Source organism: Zeus faber (assembly GCF_960531495.2).
Source record: "Zeus faber genome assembly, chromosome: 21".
NCBI classification, from domain to species: Eukaryota; Metazoa; Chordata; class Actinopteri; order Zeiformes; family Zeidae; genus Zeus; species Zeus faber.
The window spans coordinates 16,596,760-16,616,887 of NC_137208.1; the positions used below are offsets into that span (position 1 = coordinate 16,596,760).

Consider the following 20,128-nt stretch of genomic DNA (forward strand, 5'->3'; position numbering starts at 1 on the left):
TCCCCCCTCATCTCCCTTCTGTGGTTCAGTCCTTTTCCTCAGACGCCCGAGGCGCCGCAACTCTCCTCCATACATTAAAATATACATTGAAGTGTGCCTGCCGTGGACATTGTATTACGTTCGAGACGCGGGCGTAATATAGGCCCGGTGCCTCCATTCACCATCTTTATTTTTATTTAATCGTTGAGGGAATGAGTATATTGCGCAAAGAAAAATAAAAAAAACACAATTTAAAAAGGGGGTAAAAAAAGGAAAAACATAATATTAAACCGCTGTCTGGATAAATGGAACGATATACGTTTGAATACCGAGCGACCTTCCATCGTCATGGCAGGTGGAGGGATGGCCGCATGTTGGTCACCATGGAGATCCACATACCACATCTGTTGGATCGTAGAAGGATCCGCTCCTCCCACGAGCTCAGTGGTGTGCACACAGAAGATAGCGGGGATACCTACATGTGAAGGGTTTTCTTTCCGTCTTTCCTTCTTTTTTTAATACACAGTGTTGGGAAACAACTCAGCAGGGCAAAAAGAACAAGCATTTGGACTACGACCGCTTTAAAAGAATGCAAAGGCACAAGTACCAACAAGCTCAACTCAAAGCATACCCCTGCTTTTCTGGCCCCGCCCCCTAAACCACCACCCCCACCCCCACACACACACACACACACAGACACACTAGCTCCCGGGTGTGAAGGAGGAAGAGGGCGCTGGGAAGTACACCAACGTATTTTCCAGAAAGGGACGACAAAAAGCCGAACCGAAAAACTAAATGAAAAGGACAAATGAAGGGTTTTCTTTCCTTTTTTTTCTTTTTTTTAAACGATAATACAAACATCCTACACAAATGTCAGACTAGTTCAAAATGTTCTCAGACAAAAAAAAAAAAAAAAGGAAGGAAAAAAAAAAAAGACATAAATAAAGCTGTTAAAAGTGGCATATAGTACAGCACTGGTCCGCGACACAGATCCTCTCTCTGCTCTTCTCATCTTTCCCAAACAACGATGCACATCACGCCGGCCTCGTCGCCTGAGGGGGGGGGGGGGAAGAGAGAGAGAGAGAGAGAGAGAGAGAGAGAGAGAGAGAGAGAGAGAGAGAGAGAGAGAGAGAGAAGGAGAGAGAGAGTTATTTAACGGAGGCGTTAGGAGATCGGCCGTGTCACTGTCAAACAGCTTACTGGAGTCAAGAATTGCATTTAATTAAGATAAGTTAAACAAGTGAGAGTCAGATACACCACTACTGTAAAAACGGTCACAAAAAAAAACAACAACCCTGGTTTTGAGAGCTTGTTTCACCAAATTTGTGACATTTGGGGAGGTGCAAGAGGGCAGGGATTAAATCGGCCCGGACGAAGGACAAAGTTTGGGAATAACCCCGGATTCATAATGGAGACAACGATGGCGCACAAAAAGCTGCTGGAGCGGGCGCCTTTGTCAGGACCTGGCGAACACATTAACGCCTGCATGGCAGCGTATTCAGTGCCGCTCGATCGGGGTTGGGAGGGAACGAAACGCCGCGTCGCGCCAACGGACGACTAAACGCCGGTCCGCATCGGCTCAGAAATGAGCGCCGGCTCGGCCGTGTGTGTCCGAGGCGCGACGGGTTCTTGCGGCTCCGTTCGCCGGGTTCATGCGGAACGGGGAGACAGCGGCGGCGCGCGGAGCACAGAACAAGGCCGGAAACGCTGGGGCTGCTCCGCAGCGAATAAGTTCTCCATCCATCCCTTGCCGTGGGGTCGCTCAGGCATTCCTTTCGGTAAAGTCTCAACCCTCCACACAGCTGCCGCACAGGGCGAGGAGTGAGAGTAAACCAAGACGAGAAGCCTCCCCAGGTCCACGCTGCTTCCCAAAGAAGACACGCTGTGTGTTCCAGCCAACACGGCTGTTTTTTTTTTTTTTGTTTTTTTACTTCCTGAAAATTACCACATGATATGTACGATAACTCAGAAAGGGGAAATGGAACTTTTAAAACATCAAAACAGATCCCTTCTGATAGGCAGCAAGCATAAAACTACTGACAAGTAAGTACTGAGTTGTCATGCTGCGCTGGTAACAACCACTTGCCTAAAAACAAAGTTATGCTGGATAACTGATGGAAGTGGACAATTTTCAATGGTTTTATGCTGAGTTTTGACAAGATAGTCGAGCACGTCGGAAATTTGGCGATTAAACACATACTTTCCTTTTTTTTTTTGTCTATTCTGTTTATTTCTCTCCTTGCCAACACTGTTGATCCAAACTGTTTAGACGTCCAAAGGAAGTGTGTTCCTAACAACTCATTTCCCCCTGACGTCCATACAGAGGTTTAAACCTGAACTAGTCTAAAAGTCCGAAAAGATATCGAATATATTGTAAAAAAAATATGGCGTATATTATGAGAGCCATGTGAAACTGTTTATCACGTTCTTCATTGACCAAAATTTTATTTTAAGTGCTGCTGCTCAGGCATAGCTCGCCCGCCTTTTGGGTGCGCCGCACAAGCTCCACCTTCCGGATGGACCGGCGGAGGCGGGCCCGGCGGTGGGCCCGAGGGGTCCGGACGGGGAAGGCGCTCATATTGGGGCCTAATAAGTTTTACAGACTAGCATTTCAGGCGCCGACTAGCAAGGGTGGCAATGTTTAAACGACTAGTCGACCAATCAAGCGCATCCCTCGTCGAAAACGAACCAACGCCTCAATGCTTGATGGTATCTTTGCAATTCGACTGAGCAAGGGGCTGAGGGGCTCCTCACCAGAAACACCGCTCCTCCTGCTCCCGGGCGGGGGCCTCAGAAGAGGCCGCAGTCCTTCAGGTTGTTCTTGATGATGACATCGGTGACGGCGTCAAAGACGAACTGCACATTCTTGGTGTCGGTGGCGCAGGTGAAGTGGGTGTAGATCTCCTTGGTGTCCTTCCGCTTGTTGAGGTCCTCAAACTGACACTGGATGTAGGCGGCCGCTTCCTCGTACGTGTTCGAGCCTGAACGGAAGAAGAGAGGCAGAGGAGGAAGAGAAAACCAGGAAAAAAAACAGGAAGTTAAAAAAAACAAAAGGGGGCAGGAAGTCAACACTGGGAACTAGCGTTGAGCAATTGAGGTTTTCTTGTGGATGGTGGGCAGAGTGAGCAGCCTGGTTAGACGATATCCTGCTCCTCCGCTTTCCGCACTTTGTTGTTTTTGTTTGAGGTAAAAAATAAAAATAAAAAAGCAGCTTCCTCTAAACAGGCGTTCACTCATAAAGGCCTCCACGCCCGGAAGCTCTCCGGCATCAATGCTCCTAATTTTTTTTCGACTGGGAGCGACGCGCCGGGTTTCGGGGGCTCGGTCGACATCGTTCCTCGCCGCCTTCCTTACCGGCGTACTCCGGGTAGCAGATGGTGAGCGGACTCCTCCTGATCTTCTCCTCAAACAGGTCCTTCTTGTTGAGGAAGAGGATGATGGACGTGTCCGTGAACCACTTGTTGTTGCAGATGCTGTCGAACAGCTTCATGCTCTCGTGCATACGGTTCTGAGGGAGGGAGAGAGAGAGAGAGAGAGAGAGAGAGAAGCTGAGGCTTGGAATACCTCCAACGCCCCCTCCTCCATCTTTGGAGCGGGATTTTGTGTCCAAAACTAAATAAAAACTAAAACAAACAAATAAATAAAAAACACATTGTGCCGGCCCGCGAGCAACTCACCATCTCCTCGTCCTCCGCCAGCACCAGGTCGTAGTCGCTGAGGGCCACGCAGAAGATGATGGCGGTGACGCCCTCGAAGCAGTGGATCCACTTCTTCCTCTCGGACCGCTGGCCGCCCACGTCGAACATTCTGCAGGACGGGACGGGGCAACGTGAGGGGCGATCGGTGTCAAAACAAAAAAATAAATAAAAAAATAAAAGTTCAAATAGGGCCGTCACAAGTCACACTAGTCTACGCTCTAAACGTCTAATAATAGACGTCCACCATGTAAAGAAGAGCCACATACGGTATTAAACATAAAAAAAATTACAAATAAAAAAAATCAGGCAGGCAGCTATGTGCCAACTTTGCATTCTACATTTTTACTCCCCTTACTTTACATTTCTACCATTGGCGTAAAGCTTAATTGCCATTGGCTCACTGCCATCTGAGACGCTGACGGCTACAGTGAATGACCCAGATATGAAGGAGGTGGCTGTTAAAGGTAGGACGGCTCTCAATGTTCCACAGGCACCAGTGCGTCAATACATGTACCGACTTTTCAGCAGCCTTATCACACCGGGTGCTAATGAGGCAAGATTTTATTTTATTTTACAAAAGCGATAAAACTTTATGTAACAGAATACACAAAAGCCAGGCCTTTCTTTTGTACCCTACACATTTTTGCAATAGCGGAAGAACAAAAGATTCCGATTCCATTGTGGCAGCATTTTGTACCATGCCAGGGAGCATAACCCTGAGGAGCACTGCTGGAGCGTCAAATGTTGATCTATGTGATATACACTCACCGGCCACTTTATTAGGTACGCCTGTTCAGTTGCTTGTTAACACAAATAGCTAATCAGCCACATCATATGGCCACAACTCATTGCATTTAGGCATGTAGACATGGTGAGGTTGACTTGCTTAAGTTTAAACAGAGCATCAGAAAGGGGAAGAAAGGGGATTTAAGTGACTTTGAATGTGGCATGGTTGTTGGGGCCAGACGGGCTGGTCTAAGTTTTTCAGAAACTGCTGACCTACTGAGATTTTCACACACAACCATCTCTAGGGTTTACAGAGAATGGTCCAAAAAAGAGAAAATATCCAGTGAGCGGCAGTTGTGTGGACGAACATGCCTTGTTGATGTCAGAGGTCAGAGGAGAATGGGCAGACTGGTTCGAGATGATGGAAAGGCAACGGTAACTCCAATAACCACTGGTTACAACCAAGGTATGCACAATACCATCTCTGAACACACAACACGTGGAACCCTGAAGCAGATGGGCTCCAGCAGCAGAAGACCACACCGGGAGCCACTCCTGTCAGCCGAGAACAGGAAACTGAGGCTACGAGTCGCACAGGCTCACCAAAAATGGACAATAGAAGATTGGAAAAACGTTGCCTGGTCTGATGAGTCTCGATTTCAGCTGCGACATTCAGATGGTAGGGTCAGAATTTGCCGTAAACAACATGAAAGCATGGAACCATCCTGTCTTGTATCAAGGGTTTAGGCTGGTGGTGGTGGTGGTGGTGTAATGGTGTGGGGGACATTTTCTTGGCACACTTTGGGCCCCTTAGTACCAATTGAGCATGGTTTAAACACCACAGCATAACAGAGTATTGTGGCTGACCATGTCCATCCCTTTATGAGCACAGTGTACCCATCTTCTGATGGCTACTTCCAGCAGGATAATGCACCTTGTCACAAAGCTCAAATCATCTCAAACTGGTTTCTTGAACATGACACTGAGTTCACTGTACTCCAATGGCCTCCACATCTTAATCCAATAGAGCACCTTTGGGATGTGGTGGAACGGAAGATTCGCATCATGGATGTGCAGCCGACAAATCTGCAGCAACTGCGTGATGCGATCATGTCAATATGGAGCAAAATCTCTGAGGAATGTTTCCAACACCTTGTTGAATCTATGCCACGGAGAATTAAAGCAGTTCTGAAGGGCAAAAGGGGGTCCAACCCGGTACTAGCAAGGTGTACCTAATAAAGCGGCCGGTGAGTGTATGTTGATCTAACGACAACATATAATAACAGCAACTGATGAGCAAGATAAATGACATAAAAAAGTGAACATCCTGTAAAAAGGAACAACCAAATAAAGGCTTGTAGCTCAGCCGCCACCAAAACGCTTCCACTCGTCTTCGTCCTCCGTGTCGGCCAAAGGGAACTGAGATGAATCACAGATGATCTCATCATTGTTGCAACACCTTACAGCTGTACGCGTACAAAGGGAATTTCTGTTGGTGCGACTTGTGTCAATGGCAGGAAGGGAAAATCGTGAAAAGCTGCCTCACAAGGAGAAGGAACAAAAACAAAACAAAGAAAAACACCCCACTAAGACTTTGGCGAGCAGGACATTCTCACTTGAAGTGCAGGTCTTTGAATGTGAAGTGCGTTTCCACGATGCCCGTGGTCTTGACGCGGGTCCTCAGGACATCCTGCTGAGTGGGGATATAGGTAGACTGGGATATCCTGTCCAGATCATTCAAGTAGCTGGAGAGAACGACACGGGGAGGGAAAAGGGGCAAGAGAGAGACGGGGGGAGAGAGAGAGAGAGAGAGAGAGAGAGAGAGAGAGAGAGAGAGCATGTGTCAAGGCCGAGTGCATGACTGTCAGAACAGCAAACAACTCAACGCATTTTCAAGGACCATGAGACAACTGGAGAGTTAATCCAGGCCGAATCCCCCGTCTCAAAATGAGGGCGAGTAACTTACCTTCCTGGAGTTAACACTACTTTATAAACGCACTCATAAAAGCATCAGTCGTGAGCCACTAAGTGTCTGGTGGATTACACTACAAGACCCAGAAGCCCCACTCAGAATTTTCATCTTCTTGGGAGTTCGGCAAAAACGTTTTTGCGGGTTTCCACTTTCAATAGCCCACTGACGCGACCACAATAAGAAGCTTACATAGTGTGATTGATTAATAATATAAAAACAGCCGTATATGAGGTACTATGGGTGTTAGGGAGCAACAGTGAGGCCTAAACAACACTGCAGATCAACTGGCAGGGAAGGAGGGTTCAACCCCAACCCTCGCATGCACAGAATTAAAGAGAAACCTCCCCCACCAAACAGGACTTTGAACTGGTCCTGTTGGATTCTGGTCCGGGACCAGGGTGTTGGAGAACAACAGGGTTTTCATGATTGTGTTTGTTGGTAATCAACATCCCCCCCCGCAGCCAAGGGAAACGCTGGCTGACGTCTGTTAGTCTTGGCCAGTGAGTACTCTGGCAAAACACAGGAGCTGCCTTGTGATGACATCGCTTGTCCTGAGGTCTCTTGCATAATACAGCCTCTACAGAAGTCAGGCTGAGGTGATCAGATAATGGAGCATTTGAATGTGGTGTGTGTGTGTGTGCGCCAAAAGTTAGGTTTTTGAAAAAACAATTTTTTTTTTTTTTTTGTGTTTCCTCCCTGAACTTTGTTCAACATGTAGCAAATACCCAGGGCTTAAAGGAAAGACAAAATACCAAAACACTCTCTCTGGCCACACCGCAGGGCAGGCTTAACTCCGCAAGAGGACAAATATTGACAGTCAGGCAGCGTGTTCTCATGTTCTGGATCCGGAGAGACTGAAGCGTCTGGCTGCCTCCATGAACCGGTGTTGTTCAGCCGGCGAGTGTCCAGCTGAGTGGGTGACTCACTTAGTTTGGTGAGTTTGGAAACCGTTTTCGGTTGACGTATGCGTGAGGCCTGGCACGACAACTACTATTGTTGGACGATATAGTGTCCCTTAAATAATTGCAGTAAACGATACTGTCATTTTAAGACCATTTTTCGCCACTGATATATGCAAGTACACCCTTTCAAATAGCAATGACCTTTTAATTCTTAAGAATATTCAGCCATTGTGATGTGAAAAAATATTAAAATATCTTAAATAAACAAAACATTACAATAAAACCACACAACCAAAACAATAAATAAAATGGACTCGCGGGCTCTGTCATCAAAAATTGCACTTAAGCTCTCGTGGCCAAATCCCACAATTGCATTTGTAAAAATAAAACAGTCAGGTGCCCATATGAGCAGAGGCACCGATGCCTCAACAGGCCATGTCCGCTGCCAAATCTGTATTTTAACGGTTAGGCAAAAGGCTTTGCAACCAAGTCCATTTGGTGTATTCTTCCAAACTTTGGGGAAAACACCTAGCCTCGAGTAACTGTCACACACTGTGTGTGTGTGTGTGTGTGTGTGTTTGTGCAGGGGTCCAGACTCACTTTTTCCACATAATCCTCTTTGTTTTGTCTGTGCATTTTATTTGGGGTTTTTTTGTCCACTAGCAGAGCAGGTGCGTGGAAAGCTTTATGCTCATTCAATTAAAAAAAGGTTAAAAAAACAAACAAACAAACAAAAAAAATACCAAACAGACGCGGCGTTCTGGAAGAGGCTCCGTCCAGACTATACAGGTGTTCCGGGCTCTGCCAGCAGCACGCCCATCGCCTGGGACCGAGCACCGGGTCTCACCGAGGGGCAGCGTGGAGGTTCGGTTGAAACAATCTCTTAATTAGGCGCATTTTTTATTTATTTATTTACCTCCCCCTCCCCCCCCCCCCCCCCCTCCTCAAAACAAAGGATTAAGAGCGGACCAAATCGTGTAATTATCCCGGAGAAAGGAGCCGTCCCACCACCCAGTCCGGGGATGGGACGCTGCTCCCATCAAGGTGCAAGGTGGAGGAGGCGGAGGCCCGCGATTGGATGATTGAAATTTTGCACGTTTGGCCAACCCTAACAGGTGATAACAAAGCCCAAAAGTTGGTCAAATTGTAATAGATATTTTAACTTGTTTTTTTTCTTTTTGGGATGAGAGTATTTGAACGTGGTTTTTGGCCAATGTGGACAGCCGTAACACACACACTCCCTCCTAGTGTGTCACATTATAAACGATGATAAAATAAATACAATTTTCAAAAATAAAAAAGGTCGACATATTTGCAAGTCACGCTGGTGCTCCTAGTTATGAAATTTAGTAGCACCGTCTCCAAAAATGGTCGCAAAATGTGACTAAATAGTCAGTCTGGAGCCGTAGTGTGTGTGGGAGCTACCTGAGCCCCGACCACAGTGAAACTCACTCAGAGCAGACAGAAGCAGCGCGACCAGAAATAACAGCAAAATGTGTCTTTGTTTTTTTTCCCCTTTTCCCCCTTTCTGTTCATCCGGTTCAGTCACATTCATTTGTGAAATGGTTTACACAGCGCAAGTAATAGATTATTTATTTGTGGATTTAGAAATACATTTACTGTATGTCTCTGATTCTTTTAAACTATAATACAGATTTGCAGATTGTAGAATTTATTTCCCACTTTACCCATTAGTATTAATTGCATATGTATTCGTTAATTTTGACAGATAATTCCTTCCATTTATTAACTTTACTACTTTTGTTTTGTATTTTTGTTGTATTTTTTGTCTTTATTGCTCTTTGAAACATACAACATTTCGACTACATTACAACATTTAACTGGCACTTTTGTTAAACGCCATTCCCAAATATATTTTTCCATAAGTTCAAACATAAGAAGAGAAGTTCTAGACATAAAAAACAGATAGATGTTACGAGCGGCAAAAAGCAGCAAGTCGTTTTGATGGTAAATTCCCACGTGACTTGAACGCAGCGTCTTTAGGGGTAACAGTGGCAGAGAGCTCTCAGCCAGGCAAAACTCAAGCGGGGACAATGATCGTGGTCGGTGGGAAAACTCCCAAAGATAAGGAGGGGATCGCGATTTTCGGCGGATTCTTCCGCCGACGAGGTACTGTTTATAAGCTTTGTCATGTTAGCGGCGTCGCTAAGGCCACTAAGTCTGATAACGGTGGGGAAAACCCCACCGCCTATTCTGGCATCATGTTGGCTAAAATGTCGGCGAAATTCCTGTGTAAACAAACACGCATGTAAACACACCAGGCAATTTGCGCCGAAGTCAATAAAGCAGTTATTGCGACAGGCCTTGTACGTGTATAGATATGCGTATAGATAGATAGATAGATATGCGACTCACTATGCCGCCGAGTCGTTGAGCTGGTACTCCCGGGAGCGACCGAAGCAGGCCTGCACCCCTCCGTCCTTCCACAGGCGCTGGATGACTCCGGCCAGCTCCGTCGTCATGAAGCCCTCCTCTGCCGAGCCCGCCAGCACAAACAGCTGCCGCGCGTCATCCTGAGAGAACGGTCGGGGGTTTGGGGGGGGGGGTCAGCGAAGCTCAACCACGCTGCAGTTGTACTCAACATTGATGGCGACATGAAAACCATGGATCCACGAGCCAAGGGAGGAGATGGACGTCAACATCAAAATAATGATATCAACTGCTAGTGGGAACACATTACTAGCCCTTGTTGTGAACAATTTACGACTTAATTACTATAATTAAGTAGAAGGCTTAAGGCTTTCAAATAGTGAAGAGTAGTTGCACATCATATCTCCTTGAGGATTCATGTTTTTGCAACTTCATCTGGTAAATTCTATCGAATTTTTAAATGCACAGTTGCATTCTGAGGTCACGCTTTCCCCCATGGTATATTGCCCTTTCGGCTTTATAAATAAAGCTTGTACGGCTATGAAAAATAACCTATTGTGATTGTAAAATATAACATTACTAAACCTATTGAGATGTCACAACAAAAAAAACAAAAAAAAAAACAACGACAAAATAGTTAAACAAAACAATGTACCATGACCAAACACGTACATTGTTTAGACATTACATTGTACATTGTTTCGGCAGTTTCAACCCATCTGAGTGAAGCGTACCCAATTCCATATCTTGCTACATTTCTAACATTGCCTTAAAACTCCCTAGATGTTTGCACAGAAACACATGCTTGTGGACCGAACGACTGCGCAGAATGATGGCAGTCAGGTAGTTGGAATCCGAGTGATGTGTATTAATTGCATCAGCTCTAGGGGCGGGCGCGATTAGTCGACTAGACGTTGCTACCCTGGTCGGTCGATAGCAATTGATTACATAAAATCTAATGACCACCAGGGGCTGGCGCCGTGGTGCGTGGGGATCTACAGGACATTGCGCACCTCCAACACTTAGTGACTTGCCACTAAGGGAACACTCCTCCTGTGCTCCCAATTTGATTTCAATTTGGACAACTTTGACGCAAGACTCACTGAGCTGGTTCACGCATACAGGAATATTTACGATCCGTCTTTACGCAAGTTCAATATTTAAACTATTTGCCTGCGTCGTCCGTCTTGAATCAATTCATATTAGTTACTAACCGATCGTCGATTAGTTGTAAACCTCTCTAATTGACATAACTGGTACTGAAATGTGGCGTACGGAAAATAGTTTTCCCGGAATCGGCGTCTCCTTGTTAAGGACCCCTGATTTGACGCCCGGGGGACGCGGACTCGGTTCTCAGACCAATTCACTCCTTAAATTCAGTCACTCACAGCTCTGGTGGCGTCCCCAAAGTCTATCTTGAGACGGCCCATGGCTCTGATGATGGCGATGATCGACTGGATGGTGTTGCTGTAAACCACAGCCTTGTACTGCTTGCACTCCTCCTCTGAGTAGCCCGCCTCATGGATGATCCTACACGTAGGGGGTAGAGGGGGGGGGGGGGGGTCAGCTGTCTGAGAAGGCATTCGACTTGCCGTGAAATCGGAATTTCAAGAAAAATGAAAAAACAATCCTGATTTTCTATCCGACTCGCTATCAATGAACTCTTATTGCACTGTAAATCAAAAGTCCCCTTTGAGAAAACACACATGGCGGTATTGACCTCATTACCGCAACACACACACACCCACATACACACACACTCTAATGAGTGAGTGTTGCTCTGTGTGGGAAGTGTAGAATTGAAAAGACATATCCTGGCCAGTGCTTACCAAAAAGTACATTGCTAAGCCATTCATTCATGGTATTTCACAAAAATGATTAAAATTAATTAATTAAGATTAAAATAATTTGCTTTAACATATCTACAACAAATGCCTGTGAATGGCAAATAGACTTTGACAGTGCACCGTTTAACATATCCTGCTGAGTTTAATAGAGCACAATTGCTATTATCCCGATTTGTAAAACATTGATTGGAAATACTGGAGAAAAGCCACCATCAGTGCTTGACAGTTTTTACTAGGTTGTAAAAAGAGCGTAATTGGAAAATGATCGGCCCGTTATGCATATGTGATTACTTCGGTTACCTAGAAGCATTGAGGGAAAATATGTTGGCTGTCCCAATTGTTTTACTGGGTTACGTTGTGAATGAAAAAAATAAAATTGATTAAACAGTCACAACTCACTTCATCTGCTTCACAATTGTACTCTTCCCAGACTCGCCAGCACCTGGGAAAGACGAAGAGGAGAGAAGGAAACCGTGAACCCAAGACTACGTGGCTCTGCCAAAAACACATAGCTTTCTAAATGGTTACGCCATAAACCTGTTAGATCACCGTATTTGGCAGCAGGCATGTGTGATGGTACGAACTAATACTAAACAGGCAACGGCAGGACTACACAAAAAAAGGCCATTTGCGTCAATATAATTTTGTTTTAATGCTGATATCCATGCTTACAGCTCTTGTGCAGGAAGACCCAGCCCGATACAATGAGAATTCAGCGTGAATGAGGTTTGACAGCTGGCTTATTTGAGGGGCAGTGAGTGATTGTGTGGGCTTTGAGTCCAGGTTTTTATTTGGGCACAAGCAAACACAAGTTATCCACCGCGGAGTTGTCGAAGCAGTGTGGGATTTGGGGATTTTTTTTAAATCCGCATGCCTAACATGGTGGCCACTATTCCTCTTTACAGCCGGTCATAATATTTTGAGGAATACACATGAGGTAACAACCTTACTGACGATGCTGTAGAGTGTTTGACGCTACAAGGAAACAATTTCAGGAGGGGAAAGAACCTAGACACCCACTTGTGGTGTGATACTGCAGGAGGAAGCGATTGTGCAACCCCTCATTAGGCAACGCCATAACCTACTCTGTATTAAACCATCTGACATACACACAAATATCATAATCACAGACAAATATCCTATCAGACACAGAACTCTGAGTGATCCAATAATCCCCAACCTGACCGTGGGAAAACAATCCCGCATGTAAACGACGTCTCAATAGATGCCCTATCTTCGTTTAGGGCCCAAAAGAGGAAGTTGAGTCATACGGTGAACTTAACTGTTACCCTACGACAGTCAGCTGGGAGCCTGCGGTGGCCGCTTGCATGATCAGTCATCTGTCTGACATAGTTCCTCATTTTCTTAATGTTGGAAATTTACTTTGCGCATCTTGTATACGATGCCCCTGGTTCTCCAAACAGGCTCAGTGCCAGGAGAAAAGCAGCCGTCGTGACCGAGCTCGAGGAAAGTAAAAAAAACAAAAAAACAACCAACAACCAAGCATCTGTATATTCCTTGTAAAAGGTCACAGAATATGTCTGAACGACTAAAAACAGTTCCTTTCCACTGAACAGTATCTGATTGATTACACTACAGCATCGGCCCTTCAGCCCTCATATAGTCGGGTGTGATAATTCACCTGAGGACATATTTAATTATGCTTCACCGGTTCGGCGTCGCAGCCCCCCCGGGGAGGGTTGGGGCGGGCGCGGAGGCTACAGTGGCAGATTCCCGGGCTGCCGCGTCAACCCTGCTGCCAGGCGTATTCCTGGGGGACGCACAGACAGCAGGAAGACACCCTGGTTGGCGTGGGCCTGCCCGACTCCCCCCCCCCCACCGTACCGCAGCGGTTTCAGATACCCACAATGCCTTTCGAAGTGAAACGCGCTACACATAAAGTAATTTAGGGAGCGTGTGAATAGATTTGAGAGAGCGTCCGCAAGCCCCTCTTAGCCCTTTCAACTAACCCACACCAACGAGAACGACGCCTTCGAAGACAGCTGCTTTAACCTCCTACTCACCGAGTCCATGAGAGGATAATTACGTTTAAATGACAAACAAGCCATTTCAAAATATGCTCATCATTCACAAAATGCAAACAGGAGAGCGGCGTTGCAGCCCGGGAGAAGACGGGCCCGAGCAGAATTTACGGGAGGAGGACACAGGAGGATCAGGCGTTTTGGCGTTCAGGAGACATCCACGCGGCGCTACGCTCAAAGCAGGGGGCTGCTTGGCGACCCAATCAACGAATTAGGACGGCCGGTGCCCTTCCGCGCGTCGGCCTCCGGCCTCCGGAGCACAGCAGACAAAAGGACGATGGCTTAACTGCCGGCTGTTGTCACACTCCGCCCCTACACAACACACTGGCATCGCCACTCACGGACCGAATCCGCGCAGAGTTTCCAGGAAGGGTTAGAAGAGGCTTTTCTGCCTCCAGCCATAAGACTGTGCATCTCATCTCCTGTCTGGCTGGGAAGCAGTGGTCCGTGCCAGTTCAGTTGCTTTGGGTTTTTTGCTGCTTGTGTGCAAGAATCTGTCTGTTTAAATTTACACTGGCACCGAAACATGAGACCGAGCAGTCACTCACTTACGTTTGTGACGTTCACTGCGATACCGGCGCCAACACATACACAAACAATACACAGATTTTTTTTTTTTTTCCTTTTCCTACCGACTTGGAACGGCTGTGTCATGGACAAAGAAACTTATGTGGAGCCTGAGGAAAACAAGATCCGACATTGAAGCTTTCAGTGAGCATGCATCAGAGAGACCCAAATCCACTTCAAAGCAATGAAAACCAGCATCTTGTAAATGTGGGAATGCGTTGGCACCTTAAGATACACAGCCCGACCGAGTTAACGGTGGCCATTCATCTAAATCAGATATGAAGAAAAATAAAAAAAAATAAAAACAACTTGAGGAATGCATTCGTCCAAGTCACCTGGATCAGTCTTTTTTGGGCGTGTGAGGTTTCAGAGCACCAAGAACATAAAAGCGCCCACTCGTCCTGATTTGGCACACATGGTCCTCTTCAGGACATATGGAACCACAGGGCCTGACCCTTTGGCCCCCTTTTTTCCCCCCAGAGTCATGTTACACACCCGCTGCTTTGATACACCCAGCCCTTGAAAAACTGCCCCGGACCTCAAACCGCTGGAGCAGCTGCTTTCGGTTTCTGGCGGTCTAAACTATTTTTAAGAACAATTTTAACCCACCGACTCTTGTTGAGGAGAGAAAAAAAAAAAAAAAAAAGGTTTGGAGAACAGAGGGGTTTCTATGACACAACCACCAACGCAACATTCCTCCTGGAAATTCTCCTCTGGGTGACTTCTCAGCGGGGAGAGCGAGGAGGAATGCAGAATGACAATCGAGCTAAATACAGGACTCATGGGGATGTACTTTATTAAAATGGCTACCGACGCATGTGTTGAGTAAACATGGATATCTCATTCATTTTCATGTAATAACACCTAGATAGGGCTGTGACGATAACTGCAATGCCGTGGTTATATGACGTCGGCGCGCACGCACGCGCACACACACACACGCGCACACACACACACACACACACACACACACACACTTCCATGCTATGTTCAAGGACTTCTGTGGAAATTTTCAGTTCCTCTGCTCGATGCTTGAGCCCCGGGTGAGGAGAGACAGTCCACTAAACATATGGGACATTTCTTTTGTGTGTGTTCAATTATTATCCATTATTTCTAAGGCTCGACACGACTAAAAAAAAAAAAAAGTAAAAAACTGCCACCGCCGCCACCGGATGACCACGATACGGTATGACAACCGCGGTAAGAAAAAATTAAGAAAAATAATAATCATACAGTCACAGCCCTACACCTTGAACCCTTTATCGTGATTAGAACCATTGAGTCTGGATTTATCCTCTTCAGGGTCCCCGATTGTAGCGGTTCATTCTTGCTTCAGAGGGAATCAGAGTCCCTGGCACAAGGGATCATCTGTCTAGGTCAGCAGATTCAATGGGGCAGGAATTGTGGGGTGCCACCGCCGCGCTAGTGTGCCTTTTCCGCAGGGCATGTTGGTTCGGTGAACAGTGTAAGAAACTAAGGGCCGCATACGCAGCGTGGTCCCATGGCAGAGCGATCGGCTGAGCAATGGCACGTTGGTGGCACGAGTAAATGCCCGTTCAAAATGTAAGACTTTCGAAGACATTTTAAAAGCGAAGTTTAACAAAACGTTAATGTTTCAGTCCTGTGTTCAACTACGGATGAGGAAGCTGCCGGTTAAAGTCATACACCGGGGAAAAACACCAGAGCCCCGGAGCTTCATTACATGTGTCCCGTGTCCAAATTGCACCAAATTCGACACTGCACCCAAGGACATGCACGCAATTCAACCACCAAGTGTGAAGTAGATCGAACAAACGAGTGTCGGGATAATCTAAGGTCATACATACATACAGTGATTCATGCACTATTGTTAAAATGATTATAATAGATCGATAATGATCTTGCACAATCCATTGCTCTCACGGTTTTCTCGTCCTCCTTTTTGCAGCACCTTGGATCTCTCTTTCTACATCGTGCTTGCATTTTCCCTTTTGTTTAAAAAAATAAAATAAAATAAAATAAATACATTTCAGTCATTCGGTATCCAGTTCCTGTTTACCGGTTTCTCTTCTCCCTCTGGGGGGAGGCCGGAGCACAAGTCATTCACAAGAGATTCCAGCAGCCCGCCGAGGAAATAACCCAGCTAAATCACCGGAATCGATCTGCCGACACCCAGATCAATGGGCATTACATTGCTCCCGCGCACACTGGCATGCTCCGAACTATTGCAGGAGACGTCCAAGCGGTTGTAGTGATGACTTGTTACAACTGTCAGGTGTTCAACACGTCCGCCCCTTGTCTTTAAAAAAACTGTTTTACCTGAGCGCGCGCATCAAGGCAGGTTATTCGACTCAAAACATGAAAACGGTATTTTAGTTTAAAGAGATTAACCGATGCGCCGAGCGTGATGACAGAAGCCCGGAAGAGGTCATAGTATATTAATAAAAATCTTTTTCACAAGTCCTATGACGACTAGAGCAGGAATAATTAGGCTGAGAAGATTATAGTCTATTTTAGCACATAGATATGAATAGTCAAGTAATTGGGGCCTGGAAATGATGAAAAAATAAAATTGGGGACGGGTAGAGATTTGGCCGAGTAATAAGACGAAATACATCCGCACTCCGGTGTAATGATCCGAGCTAATCGTATGAGACACCAAGGACCGCCATGGGGTTCTGAGTCACGGACCAAGATTCCAATCTGTGCTCAGGCAAACGAATGGCTTTACTTCACCCGAGGATTTCATAAGGCTGACGATCGTGGTTCACACCTTATTGCACTTGGACAATGTGTGAGAGTGCTGTAGAAACAAGTAGAAGAAGCCAAATAAAACAGCCACCCCCAGCATACAGTAGCAAAAGAAAAATTAAAAAAAATAAAAATACACGGGGTTCCGCTCCATTACCAAACTAAATTACGAGGAGACACCTAGGTTTCTAACCAATCACACACTTGTGTTTCAGCCATTGTAGAAGCGTTTCGGTCAGAATAACACAAACGGCAATACAAATTCTGCGCTAATCACAAGGTAAATAAACACAACTCCTGCCCTGGCCTCCGCCTCACCGGATCGGCGGTGTTGCATTCTTAATGTTAGCCGTGCACTCATCTTACGACCTCTCTCTCCTTTCACCTGGCCTACCTGACAGGCTGGCACACAGCGCGCCCGGGCCGTAACCTGACGAGGCTGCGCGGGTTCGCCGACCAAGTTGAACGTGGCCACGAAAGTCGGCATGCAACCGTCGCACAACATCCAGCCCCCAGCACACCAAATGGACGCCGAGCAAGCGCTGCTGAAGTCAGGGTCAGCGACAGACTTGCATAATAGAGACCGAGACATTTTAAAAAGGGTTAACACGCCGGCGTCTAGCTGCGCACTAGAGCTGCGTACGGTTGTCAGGAGAATAGTCATTCCACCCTACAGCAAGGTGGCAGGAACTTGACCCAACTTGCTTTCTTTAAATAAGCCAGTCCCATCTGGCCTCAAAACACCTGAGGAATGCAGTGCATGTACCTGTACCTGGTTACCTCCATGGGTTTGGAAAGTTATTTTGGGATAAGCCATTGCATAGTGCATTCCTGCAAAATATCAGTTCCTGATGGTAGTGGATCCTTGCCCTGGTGACCCACATACTTTATGTGTGCATGTCAACATTGCACAAACACTTGCCTCAGGTAGGTCCAATGGAAAGATTTTTGTGCCGCCCCGCCCCCCCCAACCCAACCATCTCTACTGGTGAAGTTGTTTATTTTCTAATCAACCAAGCAGCGCTGTTATTTGACACTGTGAGTGAAAGCACTCTAGGTTCAAGAGCTAAACAGAGCCCGATCATACTGGTTTGAAAGAAGCCTCAAAAAATACTACCAAACAGATAGGTGAGATGAAGGCCTGTGAATGGGGGGAGAGAAACCCCCCCCCCCCCCAAAAAAAACCCCAAAAAAACAACTAGAGATTCAAGATGGCCAACCTCAGCTTCTTGCATTTAGTCACGCCCCCACCACCCTCCACATCAATGTGGTTTCGTTTACAGTCTGCGGAGTTAAATTTTGCATGTTTTCAGACATTTGAATGAAATTTTAGACTATTTTTGGACAGATCACTGCTTAAGTATAAAGGTAAGTGCATATTATCTATACAGAAGTATTAGGTAGAGACAGGGTAAGGTTATGAACTAGATGATTATGAAGAACTGTTATTATAACAGTTTCGGTCAGATAGGACTGACCATGCCTAACCATTAATCTTTTGCAAATTACAGTACCTGGTATCATGTCCAATAAACTACAAGACAAACTTTATGGTGACTTTTCTGAAAGGCACATCACCGCCTTTGCAGTTGGGCATCGCCAGCAATTAGCCATATTGGCTCCCGGCTCGGGGTGTTCAGCACAATGCACTAAAAGGGAGGAAATGTGCCATTGTTGGAGGATTTAGTCAATGACAATGGTGCACACAGAGGATCTGGTGCTTGGACAAAACGGGCGACTCTGTGGTATTTGTCCTGGGTCTGGATGGAGCTGATGTCAACGCCATGCCCCAAATAACTCGCTGATTAGAAAGTCTACTAAAAGACCAGTAAGCCATTGAACACCAAGGGAATAATTAAAACGAACATATATATATATATATATATATATATATATATATATATTTATAAATAAAACAGAAAAAAAAAATAGAAGAACACCCCAAATACATTGTAGAAAACGAAATTTACAAAAAAAAAAAAAGATCAGTAAGATACTGGACACCAAGGCAATAATAATAATAATAATAATAACTAAAAAAATAAAACGAACATGTCACAAATAACGTGTAGACAAGAACATTTACAAAAAATAAAAAAATAAAAAAAATCAGATCAGTAATATATTGGCCACCAAGGGAAGAATAATAATAATAATAATAATAAAAATAAAGAAATCAATAAATCTGAAACATGCCCCAAATAACTTGTAGAAAAAAAGACATTTTACAAACAAAAAACGGTGACACATTGGACGCCAGGGGAATCGAGAGCAGATTGAAGTAATGAAAACGACATTGTGGTAACAACATTTCTTTAAGTGTGTGTGTGTGTGTGTGCGTTGATGTGGACTCGGTGCTTGCCCGGGCACGTCGTGTGCGCCGGGTGGATAAGTTCGCCCGGCGCCCCGACACCCTCCTCACCCAGCAGCAGCAGCTTGACCTCGCGGGCCGCCTTCTCGCCGTCGTCCCGCAGGTTCCTGTCGATCATCTTGCTGCGCTCCACCGCCGCCTTGTCCTCCGTGCTCAGCGTGCACCCCATCTCCCGGCGCGTCCGTCAGACCCGACACACACACACACACACCGAGATAGAAAACACTACGGACACCAACCCCGCATCCGAGGGTTTGACCAGGAAGCCCGCTTGACGCGACCCTTTTTTTTTTTGTTACGGACAGCGATGGGTCTTCTCGTCGCCCCCCTCCCCCCCCAAAAAAATAAAATAAAAGTATTTAAAAATGTAAAAGGTTGTTTCCTCCTCCTCCTCCTCCTCCTCGCCCACCCCCCGCGCACTGAAAACCCGCTGTTTTCAGACGATATGTCGTCGTCGTCGTCGGGGATGTTCCGCCGTCAGAGCGAGACTTCGCCTCCATTCGCCGGCGACCGCGAGTGGCGTTCTGCGCCTCCCGCCCGTCGACCGGAGCTCGCCCACCCCAGCGCTCGCCGCTTCCGGTGTCGTTTCCGCCACCGCAGTAAAGGTCCCCCCCCCCCGATTTTTTTCGTTTGTTTGTTTGTTTGTTTTGTTGCGTTCGTGTGCACGTATTTATTCGTGCATTTCAGCGGGACGCGTACACACACACACACACACACACACACGGACACGCACACAAACTGCTGTTCAGCTCCATAGCCGTGGAGCGACGCCCCCCCCTCCCCCCCCCGTGGAGCTTCAGCTGGCGGAATGGGCTTTCGCCGCCGGTGTCGTCCTGCTACCACAATAAAAGCTCCACCCGACCCCGCTGGAAAGTTGTTTCCTTGTGACTCGTCCCCTGCGTG

At 46.4% G+C, this 20,128-nt stretch overlaps 1 protein-coding gene across 1 annotated transcript; it reads right to left on the reverse strand.

Moving 5' to 3' along the window:
• Positions 1–689: 689 nt before the first annotated feature.
• Positions 690–19,537, reverse strand: gnai1 (guanine nucleotide binding protein (G protein), alpha inhibiting activity polypeptide 1). Its single transcript, XM_080022278.1, has 9 exons — positions 19,277–19,537; positions 11,915–11,957; positions 11,057–11,198; positions 9,654–9,811; positions 6,020–6,148; positions 3,657–3,786; positions 3,334–3,487; positions 2,734–2,960; positions 690–1,031 (listed from the first exon to the last, which is right to left on the reverse strand). Exons 1-8 carry the CDS (start codon positions 19,392–19,394, stop codon positions 2,770–2,772), a joined length of 1,065 nt encoding a protein of 354 aa, XP_079878404.1. The 5' UTR covers positions 19,395–19,537; the 3' UTR covers positions 690–1,031; positions 2,734–2,769.
• Positions 19,538–20,128: the final 591 nt, after the last annotated feature.